This window comes from Sapajus apella, unplaced genomic scaffold, assembly GCF_009761245.1.
Source record: "Sapajus apella isolate SASKATOON/1434 unplaced genomic scaffold, GSC_monkey_1.0 scaffold48, whole genome shotgun sequence".
Lineage (NCBI taxonomy): Eukaryota > Metazoa > Chordata > Mammalia > Primates > Cebidae > Sapajus > Sapajus apella.
In genome coordinates, this window is record NW_022436988.1 from 17,710,818 (window position 1) to 17,733,828 (window position 23,011).

At 41.4% G+C, this 23,011-nt stretch overlaps 1 protein-coding gene across 2 annotated transcripts in view; it reads right to left on the bottom strand.

Moving 5' to 3' along the window:
• Window positions 1–3,618: 3,618 nt before the first annotated feature.
• The window catches only part of CEP95 (centrosomal protein 95), a 37,332-nt gene continuing 17,939 nt past the window's right edge, over window positions 3,619–23,011 (bottom strand). Inside the window, exons 9-20 of one of the 2 annotated variants that reach the window (XM_032241966.1) lie at window positions 21,932–22,044; window positions 21,614–21,743; window positions 20,445–20,595; window positions 18,115–18,254; window positions 16,603–16,695; window positions 15,708–15,840; window positions 14,400–14,569; window positions 14,210–14,284; window positions 12,705–12,857; window positions 10,802–10,948; window positions 4,464–4,535; window positions 3,619–3,963 (exon numbers count right to left, since the gene is read on the bottom strand). In XM_032241966.1, the coding sequence (XP_032097857.1) occupies window positions 3,787–3,963; window positions 4,464–4,535; window positions 10,802–10,948; window positions 12,705–12,857; window positions 14,210–14,284; window positions 14,400–14,569; window positions 15,708–15,840; window positions 16,603–16,695; window positions 18,115–18,254; window positions 20,445–20,595; window positions 21,614–21,743; window positions 21,932–22,044 (1,554 nt within the window). In that variant the 3' untranslated portion in view covers window positions 3,619–3,786. Of the gene's footprint in view, window positions 3,964–4,463; window positions 4,536–10,801; window positions 10,949–12,704; window positions 12,858–14,209; window positions 14,285–14,399; window positions 14,570–15,707; window positions 15,841–16,598; window positions 16,696–18,114; window positions 18,255–20,444; window positions 20,596–21,613; window positions 21,744–21,931; window positions 22,045–23,011 lie in introns of both variants that reach the window. The other variant, XM_032241967.1, reaches the window with a different exon arrangement.

Sequence of the window (23,011 nt, forward strand, 5' to 3'; positions counted from 1 at the left end):
TACTGAGTTTGAAATTAATTGTTTTGAAAACATTTATGATTGGCTCTATGGAGGGTGACATGAGTCACAAAATGAAAAGTTCAGGAACACATGCCATCCTTAGTTGATGCCTCTGTAATGTTGCAGAGCTTAGGCCTCCTGTCTCAGGCAGAGCATGGAAGGTGCCCGTTTTCCCTGGCGTGGTGACTGCTTAGTTGGCAGTAGCTGTTGGGGGCTGTGCATACGTGGATTTCTGAGGGTGGTCAGGGGTTAGTGGGGAAGAGCGTCTTGGTCCTGTCACCAGTCTGCGACCATATTTGTTATAATACCGTCTCTGCTCTGGAGGGCAGGGCTATGATAGGGGCTCATATTTGCCAGCCCTACCTTGGCATATTGTGCAGTAAAATTCTCAAAATTTTTCTAGAAGCCGTGGATTTTAAGGTTTATAGTGCACTACTCTAAAGTCCAGCTAACTCCATGGATGGAAAAGGAATGAATATGGTCAATGTAAATCTACACGGCACAGGGTACAACAGAAGGAACACCTGGGAAATGTGTAAGTAGTAGCAGTGTATTAAAAGTTCAAAAGGTGAGCATGCTGTTCTTTTATATTCTCTTGAAATTTTTCTGTTTTTTTGTTTTACTTTGTCCTTCAGTGCTGTGTTTACTAGTTTTATTTAAAATTTGTAAAGTTTTAGTACATTAAAGATTTTTGGCCAGGCGTGGTGGCTCCTTCCTATAATCCCAGCACCCTGGGAGGCTGAGGTAGGTGGATTAAAAGGTCAGTTCGAGACCAGCCTGGCCAACATGGTAAAACCCTGCCTCTACTAAAAATAAAAAATTAGCCAGGTGTGGTGGCATGTGCCAGTAATCCCAGCTACTTGGGAGGCAGTGAGCCATGATTGTGCCACTGTACTCCAATCTGGGCAACAGACTGAGACTCTGTCTCAAAAACAATTTTTAATTTTTTTAGTATTATAATAGTCTACAAATTATCCACAAGTTTGACTAATGATTGGAAGTTTAACCTGAAGAACATTACAAAACCTCTATTGTAATGAAGGTTAACCACGTTACCCACTATATTGATTTGTCTTTTATATCCCATGCATTTACAATATATGTGTATACAACAGGATAGATACAACAGAACAAGATCCTAGTAACAGGATAGAGGAGGTAATTAGGAGAGTGTAACATTGCTATGTTAACACTTGTAGCAAACTAGACAGACCAGATTTTTTTTTTTTTTTGAGATGGAGTCTCACTCTGTCGCCAGGCTGGAGTGCAGCGGCACGATCTTAGCTCGCTGTAACCTCCCAACTCCCTGGTTAAAGTGATTCTCCTGCCTCAGCCTCCCGAGCAGCTGGGATTATAGGCACGCACCACCACACTCAGCTATTTTTTCTATTTTTTGTAGAGCTGGGGTTTCACCATGTTGCCACAATGGTCTCGATCTCCTGACCTCATGATCTGCCTGCCTTGGCCTCCTAAAAAAGTGCTGGGATTACAGGCGTGAGCCACCGCACCAGCCATAGACCAGATTTTAAAGTTAAATTTTATTTAAAAGGTGTCTGCCCTAAATGTGATTTGTCCTCTCTTCATTCAACAAATACTTACTGTGCTCCTACTACGTGCCAGGCTCTGTACTAGCTGCTAGCCATATAGCTTTGCATGGTGGTTAGGAAATGAACTTCCAAAGTAATGCTTCTAGCCTGTGTCTCACTGTAGGCCAAGTTCAAACTTAAGTATTTTAAACTCAATTTCTGTACAGCAAAGCAGTCAGTCATGACGGGAGCACATGAGTAAATAACCCAGCACAGCAAGGCACTGAATCCCAGCCTTGGGTGTTTTTTTAAGAGGCAAGTTCTCACAGTGTTGCCCACGCTGCAGTACAGTAGCTATTTCACAGGCATAGTCATGGTGCACTGTAGCCTCAAACTCTGGGCTCATGTTGATCCTCCTATGTCAGCCTCACAAGTAGCTGGGACTACTACGGGTGGGCACCACCATGCCATGGTGCAGTCCATGGGATGGGCAAGGGAACCTAAGATGTTTCTCCTAATTTTCATAATGCTCTGTTCTTTTTTTTTTTTAGACAGTCTTGTTCCGCCACCCAGACTAGAGTGCAGTGGGACTATCTCAGCTCACTGCAACCTCCACCTCCCAGGTTCAAGCAATTCTCGTACCTCAGTCTCCCAGGTAGTTGGGATTACAGGGTATGTACCACCATGCACAGCTAATTTTTGTATTTTTAGTAGAGATGGGGTTTCACTATGTTGGCCAGGCTGGTCTCCAAACTCCTAACCTCACATGATCCACCCACCTCAGCCTTCTCTTCATTAATTTTAAATACAGTCTGGTTAGTCCCTATTTATGATAGATAAGGATTTAGTTCTAATACCAAGCACCTCATTCTGTAACACCCCCCTACATAGTGCTTTCCAAATGCATGATTGTGATGAGGCTTTCCTGGACTGCTCCAGGCCAACTGGCTTGACAGACACGATCCACAGCACTTGAATTGCACCGGCCTCTGCTTGCTAAGCTAGTCTGGTGAAGTGGTCTTTATTTGCTTTTCATATTTCAAAAATATGTTTTTTGTCTCCTATTTTCTGACCTTTGCTGAGCAATCCTATTCCTTCACTGGCCAATTCTCTCATAAATTCTTTTTTTGATTATTCCTAGTTTTTAGCTTAGTAAAGAGTACCAGTTCCCACCAATCACCAGAACTAGCAACTACAGTCTTCCTAAAATATTTTACATTTAAAAAAAAAATAGCATTGTTAGGCTTGTTCTAACAAATCTAGTTGTACTACATAATCTAACAACACTCAGAGTCACACCTCGTATGCCTGGGTGCTACGCTTCTGGATCTTTTCTATACTATATGTTGCCTCAGCTGGGCACCACCACACCCAGCTAATTTTTGTATTTTTAGTAGAGATGGGGTTTCATCATGTTGGCCAGGTTGGTCTCCAACTCCTGACGTCAAGTGATCTGCCCACCTTGGTTCACAAAGTGCTGGGATTACAGGTGTGAGCCACTACATCTGGCTGCCATATTGCATATTCTCATCTTCTAGCCACGTTATGAAAAGCCTACACAGCGTGTGGTGGTTCACGCCTGTAATCCCAGTACTTTGGGAGGCCAAGGCAGGCAGATCACCTGAGGTCGGGAGTTCGAGACCGGCCGGGCCAACATGGTGAAACTCCGTCTCTACTAAAAATGTGAAATTAGCTGGGCACAGTGGTGTATGCCTGTAATGCCAGCTACTCAGGAGGCTGATGCCTTGAACCTGGGAGGCAGAGGCTGCAGTGAGGCAAGATTGTGCCACTGCACTCCAGCCTGGGTGACACAGTGAGACTCTGTCTCAAAAAAAAAGCCTAAACATAGACAGTACTGTCAACGTTCTCCAAGGCCCACCTCTGAGAACCACTCACCTTTCTTTTCTAATTAATGATTCAAATATGTATTTTTTGTCCTCAAGTGCTAATTCTAAATTCTTTATTTTTGTTGACTTAAAGCAACAGGCTTCAGGAGTTGGCTGTTCAAACAAGGCTTGTTAATTACTTTAGCACAAATACAACTAATGAAGATTACCCCCTTTCAGATGTTAGGTCATAAATTCAAAAGCAATAAGGTTTTAGAAAATAATTTTTATTTAAAAAATCATAAGTACTGGAATGAAAATATAGATAAAGCATTTGAAAATGATTTTTTTCTGGTTTACACTGTTTACTGGGTCAGTTCTAGCTCTGTCCTGGGAAAGGTCTCCGAAACCCTCACCTATGAGCATGTCTGACCTCATAGCGAGGGACTTTTACTGTACTGAAAGGAAGCCAGCTGAAGCCGAGATCTGAAGCGCTCAGCTTCCAGTTCCCGGAAGAAAACATCATCGTCATTCTGTGTTATCATGTCCTGCAGTTGCTGAATTTCCTTCTCCATCTTAGATCTCAGTTCCCTCTTCACCTTATGTAAAGTCTGAAAAGAGAAGCCATGTCATCCCACTATTCACAGCACTTACCCAGGCCCTCATCTACTGTTGTTCCCTCTCAACCTTCCAGCTAATCAAACGCCTCCAAAAATTTTAACAATCTAGCAGCAGTTCCCACAGAGACCTAACTAAAAAAGTTAAAATCATAGGATAAAAATGTCTTGGGTCATAGATGGATTTCCTTATTTGTCTTCTCTCCATTCACTTTAAAGGCATAATACATTTGTTTTCTACTTCCTAAAAATGCAAATAAATTGTCATGTGTCACTTAATGATGCAGATATGTTCCAAGAAATGCATCATTAAGTGATTTTGTTACTGTGCAAAATGTCAGTGTGCTTACACAAACCTAGGTGGTGGTACAGTCACTGCACACCTGGGCTGTATGGTGTAGCCTACTGCTCCAACCACAATGTCTGAGGTCCCTTGTTGACACAAACAGTTACCACGCAGCATCTGACTTGACTTCTGTCTTGTTAATTATTACCTGGGCCTGAGATTTCTCTCTGGCTTTAAGTTCTTGATGTTCCTGTGATATGGCTTCTGCCAGCAATGAAAACTGTTGATAAGGAAGAAAAAAATCAGATCTTATATTTAATGTTTGTAGTCCAAATGTAACATTTCTTAATGTTCATAGGCTTAAAATCATTTTATTTTATTATTATTATTTTTTTTGAGACGGAGTTTCACTCTTGTTACCCAGGCTGGAGTGCAATGGCACGATCTCGGCTCACCGCAACCTCCACCTCCTGGGTTCAGGCAATTCACCTGCCTCAACCTCCTCAATAGCTGGGATTACAGGCACGCGCCACCATGCCCAGCTAATGTTTTGCATTTTTAGTAGAGACGGGGTTTCACCATGTTGACCAGGATGGTCTCAATCTCTTGACCTCGTGATCCACCCGCCTCGGCCTCCCAAAGTGCTGGGATTACAGGCTTGAGCCACCGCGCCCGGCCTTAAAATCATTTTAATGGAAATAGGGCAATATACTGTTCTGTGGTCAAGAATGATTTGATCTTAAATTTCAGTCTTTAAAATGGGGTACAGCCGGGCGTGGTGGCTCACGCCTGTAATCCTAGCACTTTGGGAGGCCGAGGCAGGTGGATCACAAGGTCAGGAGATGCTACTCGGGAGGCTGCGGCAGGAGAATCACTTGAACCCAGGAGGCAGAGGTTGCAGTGAGCTGAGATTGCGCCACTGCACTCCAGCCTGGTAACTGACAGAATAAGACTCCATCTCAAAAAAAAAAAAAGACTTCCGCCAAGATGGCTAAATAGGAACAGCTCCAGTCCACAGTTCCCAGTGAGAGCAAGCCAGAAGGTGAGTGATCTCCACATTTCCAACTGAGGTAACTGGGTTCATCTCATTGGGACTGGTTAGACAGTGGGTGCAGCCCGAGGAGGACAAGCTGAAGCAGGGTGGGGCGTCACCTCACCTGGGAAGCACAAGGGGCTGGACAACTCCCTCTCCTAGCCAAGGGAAGCCATTAGGGATTTTTCTGGATATTCTGACACTCTGGCTCAGGTACTGGGCTTTTCCCATGGTCTTCACAACCTGCAGAGCAGGAGATTCCCTCTGGTGCCTACAACACCAGCACCCCGGGTTTCCAGCACAAAACTGGGCAGTCGTTTTAGCTGCAGCATTTTTTGTTGTTGTTCTCATACCCCAGTGGCACCTGGAACGCCAGCAAGACAAACCGTTCATTTCTCTGTAAAAAAGGGGGCTGAAGCCAGGGAGCTGAGTCATATGGCTTGGCAGTTCCCCCCACCCCCACAAAGACCAGGAAGCTAAGATCCACTGGCCTGAAATTCTTGCAGCTAGCACAGCAGTTGGAGTTCAACCTGGGACATGTGAGCTCCATGGGGGGTGGGGCACCCACCATTGCTGAGGCTTGGGTAGGCAGTTTTAACCTTGCCTGTGTAAACAAAGTCCCAGGAAAGTTTACACAGTAATTGGGTGGAGCCCATGGCAGTTTAGCAAGGCCTCTGCAGGCAGATAGTGACTAGACTCCCTTCTTCCTGGGCAAAGGGGCGGTTGTGGGGTCTGCTTCAGCAGACTTAAACATCCCTGCCCGGCAGCTCTGAAGGGAGCAACAGATCTCCCAGCACAGCACTTCAGCTGAGGGACAGACTGCCTCAAGTGGCTCCCTGACCCCTATTTATCCTGATTGGGAGTCACTCATACAGGAGAGCTCTGGCTGACATCTCGCAGGTACCCTTCTGGGACAAAGCTACCAGAGGAAGGAACAGGCAGCGATCTCTGCTGTTCTGTAGCCCCCGCAGGTGATTCCCAGGCAAGCAGGGTCTAGAGTGAACCTCCAGCAGACCTGCAGCAGAGGGGCCTGTTTGTTAGAAGGAGAATTAACAGAAAGGACGTCCACTCAGAGACCCCATCCAAAAGTCACCAACTTCAAAGACCAAAGGTAGATAAATCCACAGAGATGTGAAGAAATCAGCACAAAAACGCTGAAATCACCAAAAACCAGAATGCCTCTTCTCCTCCAAGGGATCACAACTCCTCACCAGCAAGGGAACAAAACTGGATGGAGAATGTGTTTGACGAATTGACAGAAGCAGGCTTCTAAAAGTGGGTAATAACTTCCCTGAGCTTAAAGGAGCATGTTCTAACCCAATGTAAGGAAACTAAGAACCTTGAAAAAAGGTTAGATGAAATGCTAACTAGAATAACCAGCATAGAGAACATAAACAACTTGATGGAACTGAAAAACACAGCATACACAAGTTTCAATAGCCAAATTGATCAAGTGGAAGAAAGGATGTCAGAGACTGAAGATGAACTCAATGAAATAAAGCAAGAAGGCAAGATTATAGAAAAAGTGAAAAGAAATGAACAAACCCTCCAAGAAATATGGGATTATGTGAAAAGACCAAATCTATGTTTGATGAGAGTACCTGAATGTGACAGGAAGAATGAATCCAAGCTGGAAAACACTCTTCAGGATATTATCCAGGAGAACTTTCCCAACCTAGCAAGGCAGGCCAACATGCAAATTCAGGAAATACAGAGGCCACCACAAAGATACTCCTAGAGAAGAGCAACTCCAAGGCACATAATCATTAGATTCACCAGGGTTGAAATGAAGGAAAAAATGCTAAGGGCAGCCAGAAACGTCAGGTCACCCACAAAGGGAAGCCCATCAGACACAGCAGATCTCTCAGCAGAAACCCTACAAGCCAGAAGAGAGTGGGGGCAATATTCAACATCCTTAAAGAAAATAATTTTCAACCCAGAATTTCATATCCAGCCAAACTGAGCTTCATATGTGCAGGAGAAATAAAATCCTTTACGGACAAGCAACTGCTGAGAGAGTTCGTCACCACCAGGCATGCCTTATAAGAGCTCCTGAAGGAAGCACTAAACATGGAAAGGAACAACCAGTACCAGCCACTGCAAAAACTGTAAAGACCGTCGACACTATGAAGAAACTGCATCAACCAATGGGCAAAACAACCAGCCAGCATCAAAATGGCAGGATCAAATTCACACATAACAATGTTAACCTTAAATGTAAATGGGCTAAACGCCCCAATCAAAAGACTGGCAAATTGGATAAAGAGTGAAGACCCATCTCACATGCAAAGACACACATAGGCTCAAAATAAAGGGATGGAGGAAGATTTACCAAGCAAATGGAGAGCAAAAAAAAAAGCAGGGGTTGCAATCCTAGTCTTTGATAAAACAGACTAAACCAACAAAGATCAAAAGAGACAAAAAGGGGCATTACATAATGGTAAAGAGATCAGTGCAACAAGAAGAGCTAACTATCCTAAGTATGTATGTACCCAATACAGGAGCACCAGATACATATAGCAAGTTCTTAATGTAACCTACCAAGAGATTTAGACTCCCACACAATAACAGCAGGAAACTTTAATACCCCACTGTCAGTATTAGACAGATCAACGAGACAGAATTAACAAGGATATCCAGAACTTGAACTCAGATCTAGACCAGGCAGACCTAAAGACATCTACAGAACTCTCCACCCCAAATCCACAGACTATATATTCTTCTCAGCATCACACAGCACTTACTCTAAAATTGACCACATAATTGGAAGTAAGTCACTCCTTAGCAAATGCAAAAGAATGGAAATCATAACAGTCTCTCAGACCACAGTGCAATCAAATTAGAATTCAGGATTAAGAAACTAACTCAAAACTGCACAACTCCATGGAAACTGAACAACCTGCTCCTGAATGACGACTGGATAAATAATGAAGACAGATATAAAGATGTTCTTCGAAACCAATGAAAACGAAGACACAACGCACCAGAATCTCTGGGGGACACATTTAAAGCAGTGTCTAGAGGGAAATTTATAGCACTAAATGCCCATAAGAAAAGTGAGGAAAGATCTAAAAGCAACACCCTAATGTCACAGTTAAAAGAACTAGAGGAGCAAGATCAAACAAATTCAAAACCTAGCAGAAGATAAGAAATAACTAAGATCAGAGCAGAACCGAAGGAGACAGAGACACAAAAAAACCTTAAAATCAGTAAATCCAGGAGCTGGTTTTTTGAAAAGACCAACACAATAGACCACTAGCCAGACTAATAAAAAACAAGAGAGAGAAGTATTGAATAGATGCAATAAAAAATGATAAAGGGGATACCACCACCAATCCCACAGAAATACTACCATCAGAGATTATTACAAACAACTCTATGCAAATAAACCAGTAAATCCAGAAGAAATGGATACATTCTTGGACACTTACACCCTCCCAAGACAAAACCAGGAAGAAACTGAATCCCTGAACAGACCATTAACAAGGTCTAAAATTGAGGCAGTAGCCTACCAACCAAAAGTCCAGGACCAGATGGGATCACAGCTGAATTCTACCAGAGGTACAAAGAAGAGCTGGTACCATTTCTTCTGAAACTATTCCAAACAATACAAAAAGAGGGAATCCTCCCTAACTCCTTTTATGAGACTAACATCATCCTGATACCAAAACCTGGTAGAGACACAAAAGAGAAATTTCAGGCCAATATCCATGATGAACACTGATGCGAAAATCCTCAATAAACTACTGGCTAACTGAATCCAACAGCACGTCAAAAAGCTTATCCAACTTATCAAGTCAGCTTTATCCCTGGGATGCAATGCTGATTCAACATATGCAAATCTAGAAACATAATCCATCACATAAACAGAACCAAAGACAAAACCCACATGATTATCTCAACAGATGCAGAGAAGGCCTTTGACAAAATTCAACAGCTCTTTATGCTAAAAACTCTCAAACTAGTTATCAATGGAATATATCTCAAAATACTAAGAGCTATTTATGACAAACTCACAGCCAGTATCATACTGAATGGGGAAAATCTGGAAGCATTCCCTTTGAAAACTGGCACAAGACAAGGATGCCCTCTCTCACCACTCATATTCAACATAGTATTGGAAGTTCTGGCCTGGGCAATCAGGCAAGAAAAAGAAATAAGGGTATTCAATTAGGAAAAGAGGAAGTCAAATTGTCTCTATTTGCAGACAACATGACTGTATAATTGGAAGACCCCATTATCTCAGCCCAAAATCTCCTTAAGCTGATAAGCAACTTCAGCAAAGTCTCAGAATACAAAATCAATGTGCAAAAATCACAAGCATTCCTATATACCAGTAACAGACAAATAGAGAGCCAAATCATGAGTGAACTCCCATTCATAATTGCTACATAGAGAATAAAATACCTAGGAATGCAACAAGGGATGTGAAGGACCTCTTCAAGGAGAACTACAAACCCCACTGCTCAAGGAAATAAAAGAGGACACAAACAGATGGAAAAACATTCCATGCCCATGGTTAGGAAGAATCAATATCATGAAAATGGCCATAATGACCAAAGTAATTTACAGATTCAGTGCTCTTCCCATCAAGCTACTATTGACTTTCAAAGAATTGGAAAAAACCACCTTAAACTTCACATGGAACCAAAAAAGAGCCCGTACAGCCAAGACAATCCTAAGCAAAAAAAAAAAAAAGGTAGAGGCATCACACTTCCTGACTTCAAACTATACTACAAGGCTACAGTAATAAAAACAGCATGGTAGCATGGTACTGGTACCAAAACAGAGATGTAGACCAATGGAACAGAACAGAGGCCTCAGAAATAATACCACATCTACAACCATCTGATCTTTGACAAGCCGACAAAAACAAGCAATGGGGAAAGGATTCTCCATTTAATAAATGGTGTTGAAAACTGGCTAGCAATATGCAGAAAAGAGAAACTAAATCCCTTTCTTACACCTGATAGAAAAATTAACTCCAGATGGATTAAAGATTTAAACCTAAGACCTAACATTACAAAAATCATAGAAGAAAACATAGGCAATACCATTCAGGACACAGGTGTAGGCAAGGATTTCATGACTAAACACCAAAAGCAATGGCAACAAAAGCCAAAATAGACAAATGAGATCTAATTGAACTTAAGAGCTTCTGCACAGCAAAATATCATTAGAATGAACCGGCAACCAACAGAATGGCAAAAGTTTTGCAATCTACCCATCTGACAAAGGGCTAATACCCAGTATCTACAAGAGCTTAAACAAATTTATAAGAAAAAAACAAACATGCTGGGCACAGTGGTTCTATGCCTGTAATCCCAGCACTTTGGGAGGCAGGCAGATCACCTGAGGTCAAGTGTTCAAGACCAGCCTGGCTAGGAAGGTGAAACCCCGTCTCTACTAAAAATACAAACAAAAATAAAAAGACAACCCCATCAAAAAGTTTTGCCACAAGTGCAAGTGATCAGGACTAAGCACAATAGCATAAGCAAGTGACAGGAGCCCACCTGGTCTTTATAGTAGTTCTCCATGGAGTCCAATTCATCCTGGTGGCGTCTCCTTTGTTCATCTCGCTTTTCTTTGGCATAGTTTCTTAGGTCTCGTAATCTTTGCTTCTGAATGTTTAAACCCTCTTCAAACAGTTTCTTAAATATCTGTCAGTTATTTAATCATAAAAACAAAGTCATGCTGAGCTCTGAGGAATATAATCATTTTGCCTAACTAGCAATATATACTGATTGTATTTCACAAAGATTTTTTAAAATATTATTTAGATATTATTCATGTATCATAAAATGTACCTCCTTTTGTTGAGACAGGGTATTAGTGCTCTGTCACCCAGGATGGGGTGTAGGGGTGCAGTCACAGCTCACTGCAGCCTTGACCTTCAGGCTTAAGCATTTCTCCCCCCGGCTGCCTGAGTAGCTGGGACTACAGGCATATGCCACCATGCCTGGCTAAATTTTTAATTTTTTGTAGAGATGAGGTCTCACTGTATTGCCCAGGCTGGTCCCAGGCAATCCTTGTACCTCAGCCTCCCAAAGTGTTGAGATTACAGGCGTGAGCCACTGTGCCCAGCCTCACTCTTTTAAAATAAATAATTCAGTATATTTTATTATAGTCAATTGTGCAAAAATCACCACTAACTACAGAACATTTTTACCACCCCCAAAAAAACCTATACTGACTAGCAGTCACTCCCTGTCCCAGTTTGTAGCCTCTGACAGTCACCAGTCTGTCTACTTTCTGTCTCCATGGATTTCTATATTCTCAACACTTTCTATAAATGCAATCATGTAATTTGTGGTCTTCCAACTATTTTCAAGATTTATCTATACTGCACTGCAGTCTATTTGAATACTTCATTCCGTTTTATTGCCAAGTAACATCGGACTGTAGGAATGAATATACATTGTTTATCCATGCATCAATTGATGGATACTTTGGGTTGTTTCCCCTTTGCCTTGCCAGCTTGTCCTTATTTTAGCCATCCTAGTGAGTGTGAGAGGTATCTCTCACTGTGTTTCTGATTTGTATCTCCCTAATGACTAAGGTGTTCATTATCTTTTCATGTATCACAGATTCTTTACAGCCTTCATAGAAGCATTCTCAAGCAGCCATGTACATTCAGAGTACTGTACACAGGAAAGAACATCAGAGCAGAAACCTGCTATACCTACACATGTACACAACTGAGGAGGGGGAAGTGATCATCTGGCAGGCCACTGGAAAACACACTGTTCAAAGGGCTTGAATATGCCCACTTGTCCTCCTTTCATCAGTGTGACTTCTAGATAGAAAAACTGGTTCTAATGGCAATGCATTCATGAGCTATTACCTTAGACAAGTACTTACCCTCTCCTCAAAGCCTTAGAAGTATCTTCCTCTAGAAATATTTCCAAGTATTTAATCTAGTTAACTATAATTACTAAAATATTTCACAGATAAAAGTTGCTGCTAGCTTGGGATCACAAAAGGTTAATCATTTCAGCCTGATTAAGATGACACAGAAATACCTTGTGGAAACCCCTGATAACACAGCTGTTTGACACGATTCCTGATTTCATATGGAATCTGAAGTTATGTTATTATACCTCAAATTCCTCTCTCTTACAACATGTTCCCAAACCTCTAAAGCAGTTTTACTGGAGAAGTACCTGTGATCTGTAGGAGGTGGGGAGGAAGTAAGACTTCACATTAAGATGAGGGACACAGACAATGAGAAAAGACTGGAATGCACAATGGAATAAGGAAAGGAAGCATGGCCAAGCTGAACTCAGGGCCAGCACTGTAGGATTTCGACAGAGATTCTGGATTGACATTTGGACAAGAGTCACAAACCAAGAAGGTGGTCCTGAAAAGTTACAAATTCATGTTCTTAACAGGGCTGGACAGAAAAGCCAGACTTACCATTTCTTCCCGGGTCCTCATCCTCATCATTTTTGCACGCAACTGAACTCTATAATCATCGTAATATTTTCGAGCACGAACAATTGCCTGTCGATTTTCTTTTATCTTTGATTGGGTCAACCTCTGTCTATGAATGCAGTCCTTGAAGTCTTGCTAAGAAAGGGAAAGGGGATGGAAGAGAGGGGTAAGGACAAGAGGAATGCAGACTCCAACATTCTCAACTGCCCCACTCCCCACCACGATGTCTTCAGGCTTACATAAGCCAGGTATGTGGGGCAGCTTCATCACCTCAATCTGAAGAGCAGCTCCAAAAAGCCCCCGCCACGGCAGAGGGTGGCGGTGATCCTTGGCACTCCTCTGGAACTGAGAGCTCATCACCCCATGCCACCACAAGGCTGCTAACAAAACTGACCCAGATGCCGGCTCACAAGGAGTAGGAAAATGGCACACCCAGACTTTCAAGCAGAGCTTGAGTTGTCAGGAGTATTTAATTAGGCAAAAACTAAGGAAATTAGACAATATCTGACACAGGAGTGAAGATGAAATGAGGTCATGTACATAAAGTCTCTTTGGTAGGTTTTTCAGATATTTTTTTCCCCACATAGTAAAATACCACATGCAGTTCCGAAGATGTGTCCGCAACTGTTTAGTATTACAGTTCTTATGACTTATTTCTACTTCACACTCAGGCAAAGGTTTTAAAATATCTTCCTTTGGCAAACTGTTTCTGAACTCTGTCCTCTCCCTTCATAATTCTCTAAGTACAATTCATAGTCAAAATTAAAATGGAGGCTGGTAAGTCCCGCAGCTCTCTACTTGGGACCTGAGAGGATGGGAAAGGGCAAACAGCACTAAGTTCAGCCAACTGGGACCTAGAGGAGAGGTCCATGGGGTTCCACAGACAGAAATGGATTAAAATCTCAGCTGTGTCCCTTGCTTATCAGTGAGACCCAGAGCAAGTTACTTAAGACCTCAAAGCTTCAGGGTTTTCATTCCATAGAAAACATCTCTAATACATTAAAGACTAACTGAAACTGCATACAAAGTACCTACCTCTTCCCCCACGCCTTATTTTGGGTCTGTGTGTGTTTTGTTGCTGAGACAGGGTCTCACTCTGGGACCCAGGATGGAATGCAGTAACAAGATCACAACTCACTGCAGCCCTCCCAGGCTCCAGTGATCCTCCCACCTCAGCCTCCCAAGTAGCTGGGACCACAGGCAAATTCCACCATGCCAGGCTCATTTTTTCCATGCCCATATATATGTTTTTAAGACAGTGTCACACTATGTTGGTGAGGCTGGTCTCTAACTGCTGGGCTCAAGTGATCCTCTCACCAAAGCTTCCCAAAGTGCTGGGATTACAAGCATGGGCTATCAATTTTGGCTAAAGACCTAAACAAAATTCCACATGCAGGTGTTAGAGGTTAAGAGTCTATGGGACTGTTGCCCAGCCAGCACAAATAAAGGCAATGAATATAACAATAAAATCATAATACCCAACATACCAGTCTCTTGTTGTGTTCATATTCTTTCTTGACAAGGGTAGTAAGGAGGTCATGCCTTCTTAGGGCTTCTTCTATCTTTACGGGGGACACAAAGGCAAGTAGGTTAATAATGCTGGTCACTCAATTCTCAAGGATAAGCTCTTCTCTTTTCTGACTTAAATTCCTATGCTTAAGGATGACAGTAACTTACTTCATCTTGGAGTTTCTTCTTTGATCGATTTTCTCTACATGCCTCTTTTTTAAGCTGTTCAACCTGTGCAATTTGCTGTTTCCACATTTTGCTTAGTGTTGGGCCAGAAACATAGAGAAATGGAAACTGCTCCAGCATAAGGGGCAGGAGACTGTGTTCACTTACTTTCACTGCAAGGTAAAAGAAGATGCTCTTAATCTGAGCCTTTTGGACAAGAACTGTCATCCAACATCCCTGGTAGATCAAAGCTTATGTAACTGATGTGGTTTTGATCCTGAAAAGAACAATTCTAAATGTACTTATTACAACAATTTGCATTCTTTCTCTGATTGGAGTAAGCCAACTACTAGTAAGGATAAAAATAAGCTCAATACTTCTGACTGATGCCATGCTGGTCCTGGGAAGTCCATCCTAATTGCTCAGCTGCTTCAGTGCATGTGGGTAGCTTCCTTGCATATGGTAACACAGAAGACTCCTCAACATTCCTGGTAGGCAAGTGCTTAGAAGAAAAAGTCTCTGGTTTTTATCCTGTAAAGAAGTTGCAGGATATAGCAGGGAAGCCAGCAGTCTTTGGGGTGTAACTGGAAGCCTGACATTTCTATGACTTTGTTTCCTTATATACACCAATCGGCACGGTCAATATACAGGAGGTGGCTGGGCAGGGTGGCTCACACCTGTAATCCCAGCACTTCGGGAGGCTGGGGCAGGTGGATCACCTGAGGTCAGGAGTTCAAGACCAGCCTGGCCAAGATGGTGAAACCCCATTTCTACTAAAAATACAAAAATTAGGCAGGTGGGGTGGCAGGCGCCTGTAATGCTAGTTACTTTAGGAAGGCTGAAGCAGAATTGCTACAACTCAGGAGGCAGAGGCTGCAGTAAGCCGAGATTGCGCCATTGCACTCCAGCCTGTGCAACAAGAGTCAAACTCCGTCTTCAAACCAAAAAATATATATATATACAGGAGATGGACAGGCCACCGGCTTGCCTTGGAGCATCCCCTTCATTCTACCAACTTCCCAGAAACAGACAAAAAGGGGAGCCAGAGTGAGTAAATACAGGAATGAGGCTAAAGTTGGAGCAGCGGTTGGCAGTCCTGGCATTCCTTGGGTGCCAATATATAGGCCTCCCTAAGATACTTCCTTATTGAAGAGTTTTAGCTCTCTATAGAAAACCAGCCACATGGCAGTGATTAAAAAACCGTCTTCCGCTAACTGATGGATGTTAGCTTTCAGTGCTGTATCCTCGGAAGGTTGCACACGCTTTCAAAGGCTGTCAGTTTTCCATAAAATACAATTCTGTGGTTCTTACTTGGAACTGCTTTATTTGGCTTTGGGAGGCCACCTCTTGGACTTTGAGTTGTGGTTTTTCTAGAGTAAATCTTCCAGGGCTGACTATACTCTGGAGTTCCTTTATGAACAGCTTCTTCTGTGTATATTTTTTCCTTAGAAGCAGATATAAAACAATAAAAAAAGGGTCTAATAGTTCTTTCATACATTTATCTTAAATATTACAAATTGACAAAAACAGCTAACTATTCCCCAGCCAAACCACCTTACTTAAAATTTGTAAAATCTGGTTAACATTCATCTACTCCAAGTTAAAGGCATATTTTGGCCTCTGGCATCCCATGGAATTTGAAAAAGCACTGAATCTTTATCAAGTTTCAGTTACCATAGTCCCATACCCTAAATACAACCATTATTAATGTTTAAAAAAAACCAAACTATTAATGTCTCAATGTACTTCTCTTTTTCCATGTAGATTATGAAAATTCTCAAGCAACTAACTGTAGTATGTTTAGTCGTGACCATACTGTACTTTTTATCCTGTTTTGTTCATGAGTTTTGCAGCATAAGCATTTTCCCCATGATTTCACTTAATTTCTGTAACCATTTGTTTGAAAGGCAATGAAAACTTCAAGCCTCTGGTGAACTGCTAAGTCAAAGAAACCCTTAAAAACCAATGGAAGTTTTAAGTAGGGGGAAAACACTAGTTTTCTTTGGTACCATGTCTTGCCATATTTTAGCAGCCTGAATGCCTTATTAATAAGCCAAAATCCTTTATCATGACATGAAATCCTGCCTTTTTCTAAAGAGCTAATGATTAAGGCCCTGTTGGCCCCTTCTTCTTTTAAAAGGATCATCTTTGTACTTCCCACTCATCTCATCAAATGGCATTTATTACAGTGGAGACTTTTACCCACTGTTTCCTCCTCCTTCTCATGTATCCCTAGAGGTCCAATATTCTCTTGAACTTTATGTCTTCTTAGTTCCCTTTCAAATGCTTCAGTAAATGCCTAGAGGGGAAAAGGTCATATAATATTACAGTTATTAAAAAGATATACAAATGAAGGAAAAAACTCACCTATGATACCTGCCACCCCTAAAATATCAAGCTCATTCACTTATTTTTATTTTTATTTATGTATTTATTTTTTGAGTCAGAGTCTCACTTTGTCGCCAGGCTGGAGTGCAGTGGTACAATCTTGGCTTACTGCAACCACTGCCTCCCCGATTCAAGAGATTCTCCTGCCTCAGCCTCCTGAGTAGCTGAGATTACAGGCATGTGCCACCATGCTCAGCTAATTTTTGTATGTTTAGTAGAGACAGGGTTTCACCATGTTGGCCAGGATTGTCTCAATCTCTTGACCTCATGATTTGCCTGCCTCGCCTTCCCAAAGTGCTGGGATTACAGGCGTGAGCCACTGAGCCCAGCCTAAGCTCATTCACTTTAAAAAAAAAATTCCTTTCAGACTCTGCATCACAAATCTATGTTTTTTCTTCTTCTTTTTTTTTTAAGAGTCTCAATCTGTTGCCCAGGCTGGAAGCCGTGGCACAATCTTGGCTCACTGCAACCTCTGCTTCCTAAGTTCAATCGATTCTTCTGCCCCAGCCTCCTGAGTAGCCGGGACTACAGATGTGCGCTGCCATGCCCAGCTAATTTTAGTATTTTTAATAGAGACGGGGTTTTACCATATTGGCCAGGCTGGTCTTGAACTCCCGACCTCAGGTGATCCACCTGTCTCAGCCTTCCAAAGTGTTGGGCCACTGCACCCAGCCCACAAATCTACATTAACATATGTAATTGTGACATAAAATTTATCATGCATTTTTTTTTTTCTCAAGTTTTTGCAATTATGTTGATATTCTCCTGAGTGGAAGTTACAAATGAGTGTAAGACATCTAAATTAGTTATAGTCTTTTGCCATTATAAATCCTACCACATTATAAAACCTACTACAGCAAACAACTTAAGTGTTCTAAATCCATGCTACATTTCAAAATCCACATTCTACAGTGGAAAGTCTCCATGGGTAATCATATCAGTCTCCTTGTTGAATCCCAACCTCCTCCTCTCATTCCTGTATTGGATACTTGATCTCATCTTCTTTGTACTCAAGTAGGCTGTCACATTTAATCTACCTCAAATTCCCTTCATATCTGAAGCTCACTCTGAAAATAACAACCCACATTGATCTCCTCTTTCCACTGGAACACCAAGCTATGTCCAGCCAGGTTCTTTTTTCTGAGTTTCATGAGTATAATTTTCTGCTAATGGGGACATAAGCTATGTCACATAGCTCTCTATCATCCACTCTGCTCATAAATATTTAATCATTTTAAGCCTTAAATCAACAACATGTTCACGGTAGCATCTGTCTGAAGGGAAACGGTATTTCCCACTGCTCAATGGTAGTCAAGAGATGAGGAAGTACCTGTGCTCGGAACTGGCGGATATCTGTTTCTCTTGGTTTGCGCTGCCTTTTTCTCTCCATGTGGAACTGTTTCTGTTTGTTAACTGGAGATGGAGAGAGTGAATGGGATCTGTAGGGTGGTTTTCTACGCACGGCAAGTCCTGCAACAGAGAAAAGATATATAATATTAGTTCCTGATAGCCAGAATGTTATGCTGTAAACCAAAGTTGGTTTTTACTAAATCCAAAGAGACTGATGAGTGAGTGTGCTAAAGGGACTCTCTCCTGTAACTAACTTGTATTTGTATGGTAACACCAAATAAATAAACAAATGCATACAAATACATACTGTCTCAAATACTTAGGCTCTACATTTAACTTTGGATATTCAAGACGTGGAATGCCTCCTGTGCACAAAGGACTAGGGAGAGTGCTCTTGGTGATAGGGCTGGAGATAGGAAGAGAGAAAAGGCAAATTATCTGAGCCATGCATCTGCTATCCTTTTACCTATATGGATCCTGGGAAGGTGGGATATAAGCATACATATCCATCTTATTATACATGCTTATAAGCAAAGTTAATGTGTTAAGCATTGTCTAAGCGGTCCCAATTCTTCCCTACTTAGCGATCTAATTGCATACCACCAAAGAGCTCTAACAAACCCTTTCTTTCTACAAACCTTTTTATCCCATTGTCTATAGGTGTGTCTGGGCATCTGCTAGTTGAGAAGAGGGTGAGTCCAGTGGGAAAAGCACTTCAAGATAGCCTTAAGACTGAGGAAGTTACTTTGGTACCTTTATAAATAATTTTTCCCTGAGCTTTATTTTTTTCACATGCTTTCAATTCAAATTGTTCACATTTTAAATTCTAAGAAGTATTTTAAAAAACTGACTTGCATAATCTATTTTAAATGACAGCTGCTCATGATATATTCTTCTCTAAAAACCTACCTGAAATAACAATTTATAATCTGTTTTCACAATAGGATACCATGTGTACGTACATAATAAGGGAAAAGGAGGAGGTCCCTGGGTGAGGCTCCCTAGAAATTAACTGAGTCATTTTAAAGGGAAGAGAGATGAAACAAGAGAAGGAAAGAGCATTCTTGAAGGAGTAAAAAACAACTGAAAAAGTTAAGGAAGTTTTGGGTCAGAAAAAGACTATTTCTGAAGAAACAATGGATGACCAAAGTAGAGAAAACTAAATGTTAAGGCTGGGCGTGCTGGCTCACAGCTGTAACCCCAGCATTTTGGGAGGCTGAGGCGGGTGGATCATGAGGTCAGATCAAGATCATCCTGGCCAACATAATGAAACCCACCTCTACTAAAAATACAAAAAAAAAAAATAGCCAGGTATGGCAGCACGCACCTGTAGTCCCAGCTATTTGGGAGGCTGAGGCAGGAGAATTGCTTAAACCTGAGAGGCAGAAGCTGCAGTGAGCTGACATTGCTCTACTGCACTCCAGCTTGGCGACAGAGGGGTACGCTGTCTCAGGAAAAAAAAGCAAAGAAAAACAACTAAATGTAAAATATGCAGGATTTTTGTTGGTGGAAGACAGGATAACTGGATTTGAACAATGGCATATCAAACAGTAGGAAGTATTTGCAAAGAGGTGACAAACCAGAAACCGCTGATATGAGTATAAACCAGTACAATCACTTTGGTGGACAAGTTGGCAACTGTGAAGAAATGTAGGCCTGACGATCCAGCAATCCTACTAGATGGAGATCCCGCAGAAACTCTTGCACATATTCTAGGCTGTTCACTGCAGAATTTTTATAGTAATAAAAATGGGAAACAATAAACATGTCCAGCAATAGAGGAAATGGACAGTGCTATACACAAACTCACACAAAACTGCTATACTGTAAGGACTCAGTTACACTGCAGTTACAATGAATGAACTGGATCTATAATTATCAACATAAAATAGATTTCTAAGACAATGTCAGAAAAAACAAGTTGCAGAATAATATATACAATATGTAAATTTTTAAACAACATAAAACAATAGTATGTTTAGACAAATAATGTATGGGCTGTTAAAGTATAAAAATAATGATAAGAAGAAAAGATGCCAGTGGTTGCGCTGAGGGTGGGGAAAGAGGTGTGTGGAGAGAGCAGAGGGGATTTCTACTGTTTTATTTCCTAAACACAAAGAGGCAAAAGCAAATACAATTGTTAACACCTGCTACTTCTAGGTGGGGAAGATCCAGGTGTTTGATATTATTTTTGATCCTTTTATATATTTCCCAACTATTTAAAATTAGAATGTAAGTTAATAAAAACAGATGGAACTGCCTAAGCAGTTCACATGGATATCCCCCTTTTCAGTCTCTTTGGGGAAGTACCTGGCCTTGACTTCTTTAGCCCATACTCCACGATGCCATCACTGTGCTGAGACAGTGTCTCCTCAGTTCCATCCTCTACTTCTTCATTTCCAGTATCTTCTTTATGATCAGTCTTTTCTTTAATCCGATCACCCAGGGCACTTTTTAACATCTATTGAGAAAATTCTTTTCAACACCTTTCACTGATTTCGGCAGAAGGTAAATTTGTAGGAGTAGACAGACCTTTAAAAAGCTTCCTTTGACAGTCACTAATAACAAGTTTTCAGATGCTTCTGCATTTTTGGTTTTATTATTTACTTTTGAGTCAGGGTCTCCAGGTTGGAGTGCAGGGGTGCTAGCTGGGCTCACTGCAACCTCCACCTCCTGGATTCAAGTGATCCTCCCATCTCAGCCACATTAGTAGCCAGGATTATAGGCATATGCCACCACGCTCAGCTAATTTTTGTATTTTTTTGTAGAGATGGGGTTTTACCATGTTGTCCAGGCTGGTCTCAAACTTCTGGGCTCAAGTAATCCGCCTGCCTCAGCCTCTCGAAGTGTTGGAATAAGGGTGAGCCACCATGCCTGGCATATATGTTTAGTTTTAAAAAGGTGTCTATCAGTGCTATGCATTAAGTTTCAATAAACTTTAGAGTAAGTCACACAGGGATCTAAAACATTCATTCAATGATACCTTAAAACTGTAATATTGTATTTTGACAGAATCTGTGATACCAGCTAATTTTTGTATTTTTAGTAGAGGCAGGGTTTCTCCATGTTGGTCAGGCTGGTCTTGAACTCCCGACCTCAGGTGATCCATCTGCCTTGGTCTCCCAAAGTGCCAGGACTAAAGGTGTGAGCCACTGCGCCTGGCCCAGATCTGTCTTTAGTGACAAAGGGAAACTATCTAGATGTATCTAAGAAAAATGGCTTAACATTATTGTTTATGTTCAATGATTTAGTTTTCATCAGAATTCAATAAAATTTGGATAAATCTGTTCCCAATTTAGTTACATCATGAAAGGCTGAGATATCACTGTTCCTGTTCTACCTGCTTGTCTTATGAAACATTTTCACAGGGACTATTAAGACACACCTAATTTTCTAATACCTCACTTTCAATTGAGAGATTACTTAAATTCTAACTTAACTCTCAGGAATCTCAATATAGATGAAAAAACAAGACTTGCCCAATCTAGTTCAGAGAGCCGCTGAGAGAGTTTCTCTGAAACAGCACGTAATTCTTGTTCTGTTAATCTCTTTCTTGGCCTCTGGGGGAAAGGTGAATTGCAGGATGAGGCTGTAGCTCTGTTTTCATTTCTGTAATAAAAGTGACCATGTGACAGTTAAATAGCTAGCTGTATATTACTTAGTTTAAAATAACTGTAATACATGCTTTAACAAATATTTCACATTGGTCTTCACAGCTAAATTTGGAGATTATGCCCCTTCATTTTCAAATTCCTCTGCAAACAGACTATAAACACTGAAGTTTGCAGTAATGTTACCTTTTTCCTTTTGGAGCCTTCCTTGTCCTAGGCCCCTGGACCTGAGCTGGATCTACTTCCTGCTTGCCATCGTTAGGCAACTTGGAAGTCAAGAAAACTCTATCATCTAGAGCCTATTAAAAACAGAAAAAAAAAGTGATTTGAAAAAGCTACAAATAAACATTAACTTTTTGGGGGTGAACAAGGGAGGAACTGTGGCACAAAGCTATGTCCCTTCAATCTCCATGTTTTGAAGTGCATTTGTTAAAACACCCTATTGACACCCAATATACCAGAGGACTAGAGCAATGTCTAGAAACTTGTGCTCAGAGAAAAAGTGTGGCTCAGGATGCCATTCAAATAAAAAGACAGGCCAGGTGTTCTAAATATGAAATTTCAGAGGTTAACCACTACACCAGGGCAACAAAAACAAAATGATTACTAGTAGAAAGTATTCAAGTGGTTATCTTTTGAAGAGTCAATAAAGGCCGTCCAAATTAAAACAAAGACAATACTCCCCAAAATATATATATAAACCCTTAACATTTAAATTTGTTTTTTTTTTTTTTGAGACAGAGTCTTGCTCTGTCACCCAGGCGGGAGTGCAATGGCTTGATCCGCCTCCCAGGTTCAAGTGATTCCACTGCCTCAAGCTCCCAAGTAGCTTGGATTACAGGCATGTGCCACAAAACCTGGCTAATTTTTTTTTGTATTTTTAGTAGAGACAGGGTTTCATTTGCTGGCCAGGCGGTCTCGAACTTCTGACCCAGGTGATCTACCCACCTCGGCCTCTGAAAGTACTGGGATTACAGACGGGAGCCACAGTGTCTGGCTAAATTTATTTCTTGGCCTTACAGATAATCTTTTAGAAAATACTTCTTGTGATAATGAAACATTTATTTAATGTTTAATGATATCTTTAATTTCACTTCATTATCTTTTTCTATTAAAATAAAATTAAGTACCTTTCGGTAGGCTGGGGGTGGTGGTTCACACCTGTAATCTCAGCACTCTGGGAGGTGGAGGCAAGTGGATCATTTGAGACCAGGAGTTCAAGACCAGCCTGGCCAACAGGGCAAAACCCTATCTCAACTAAAAATA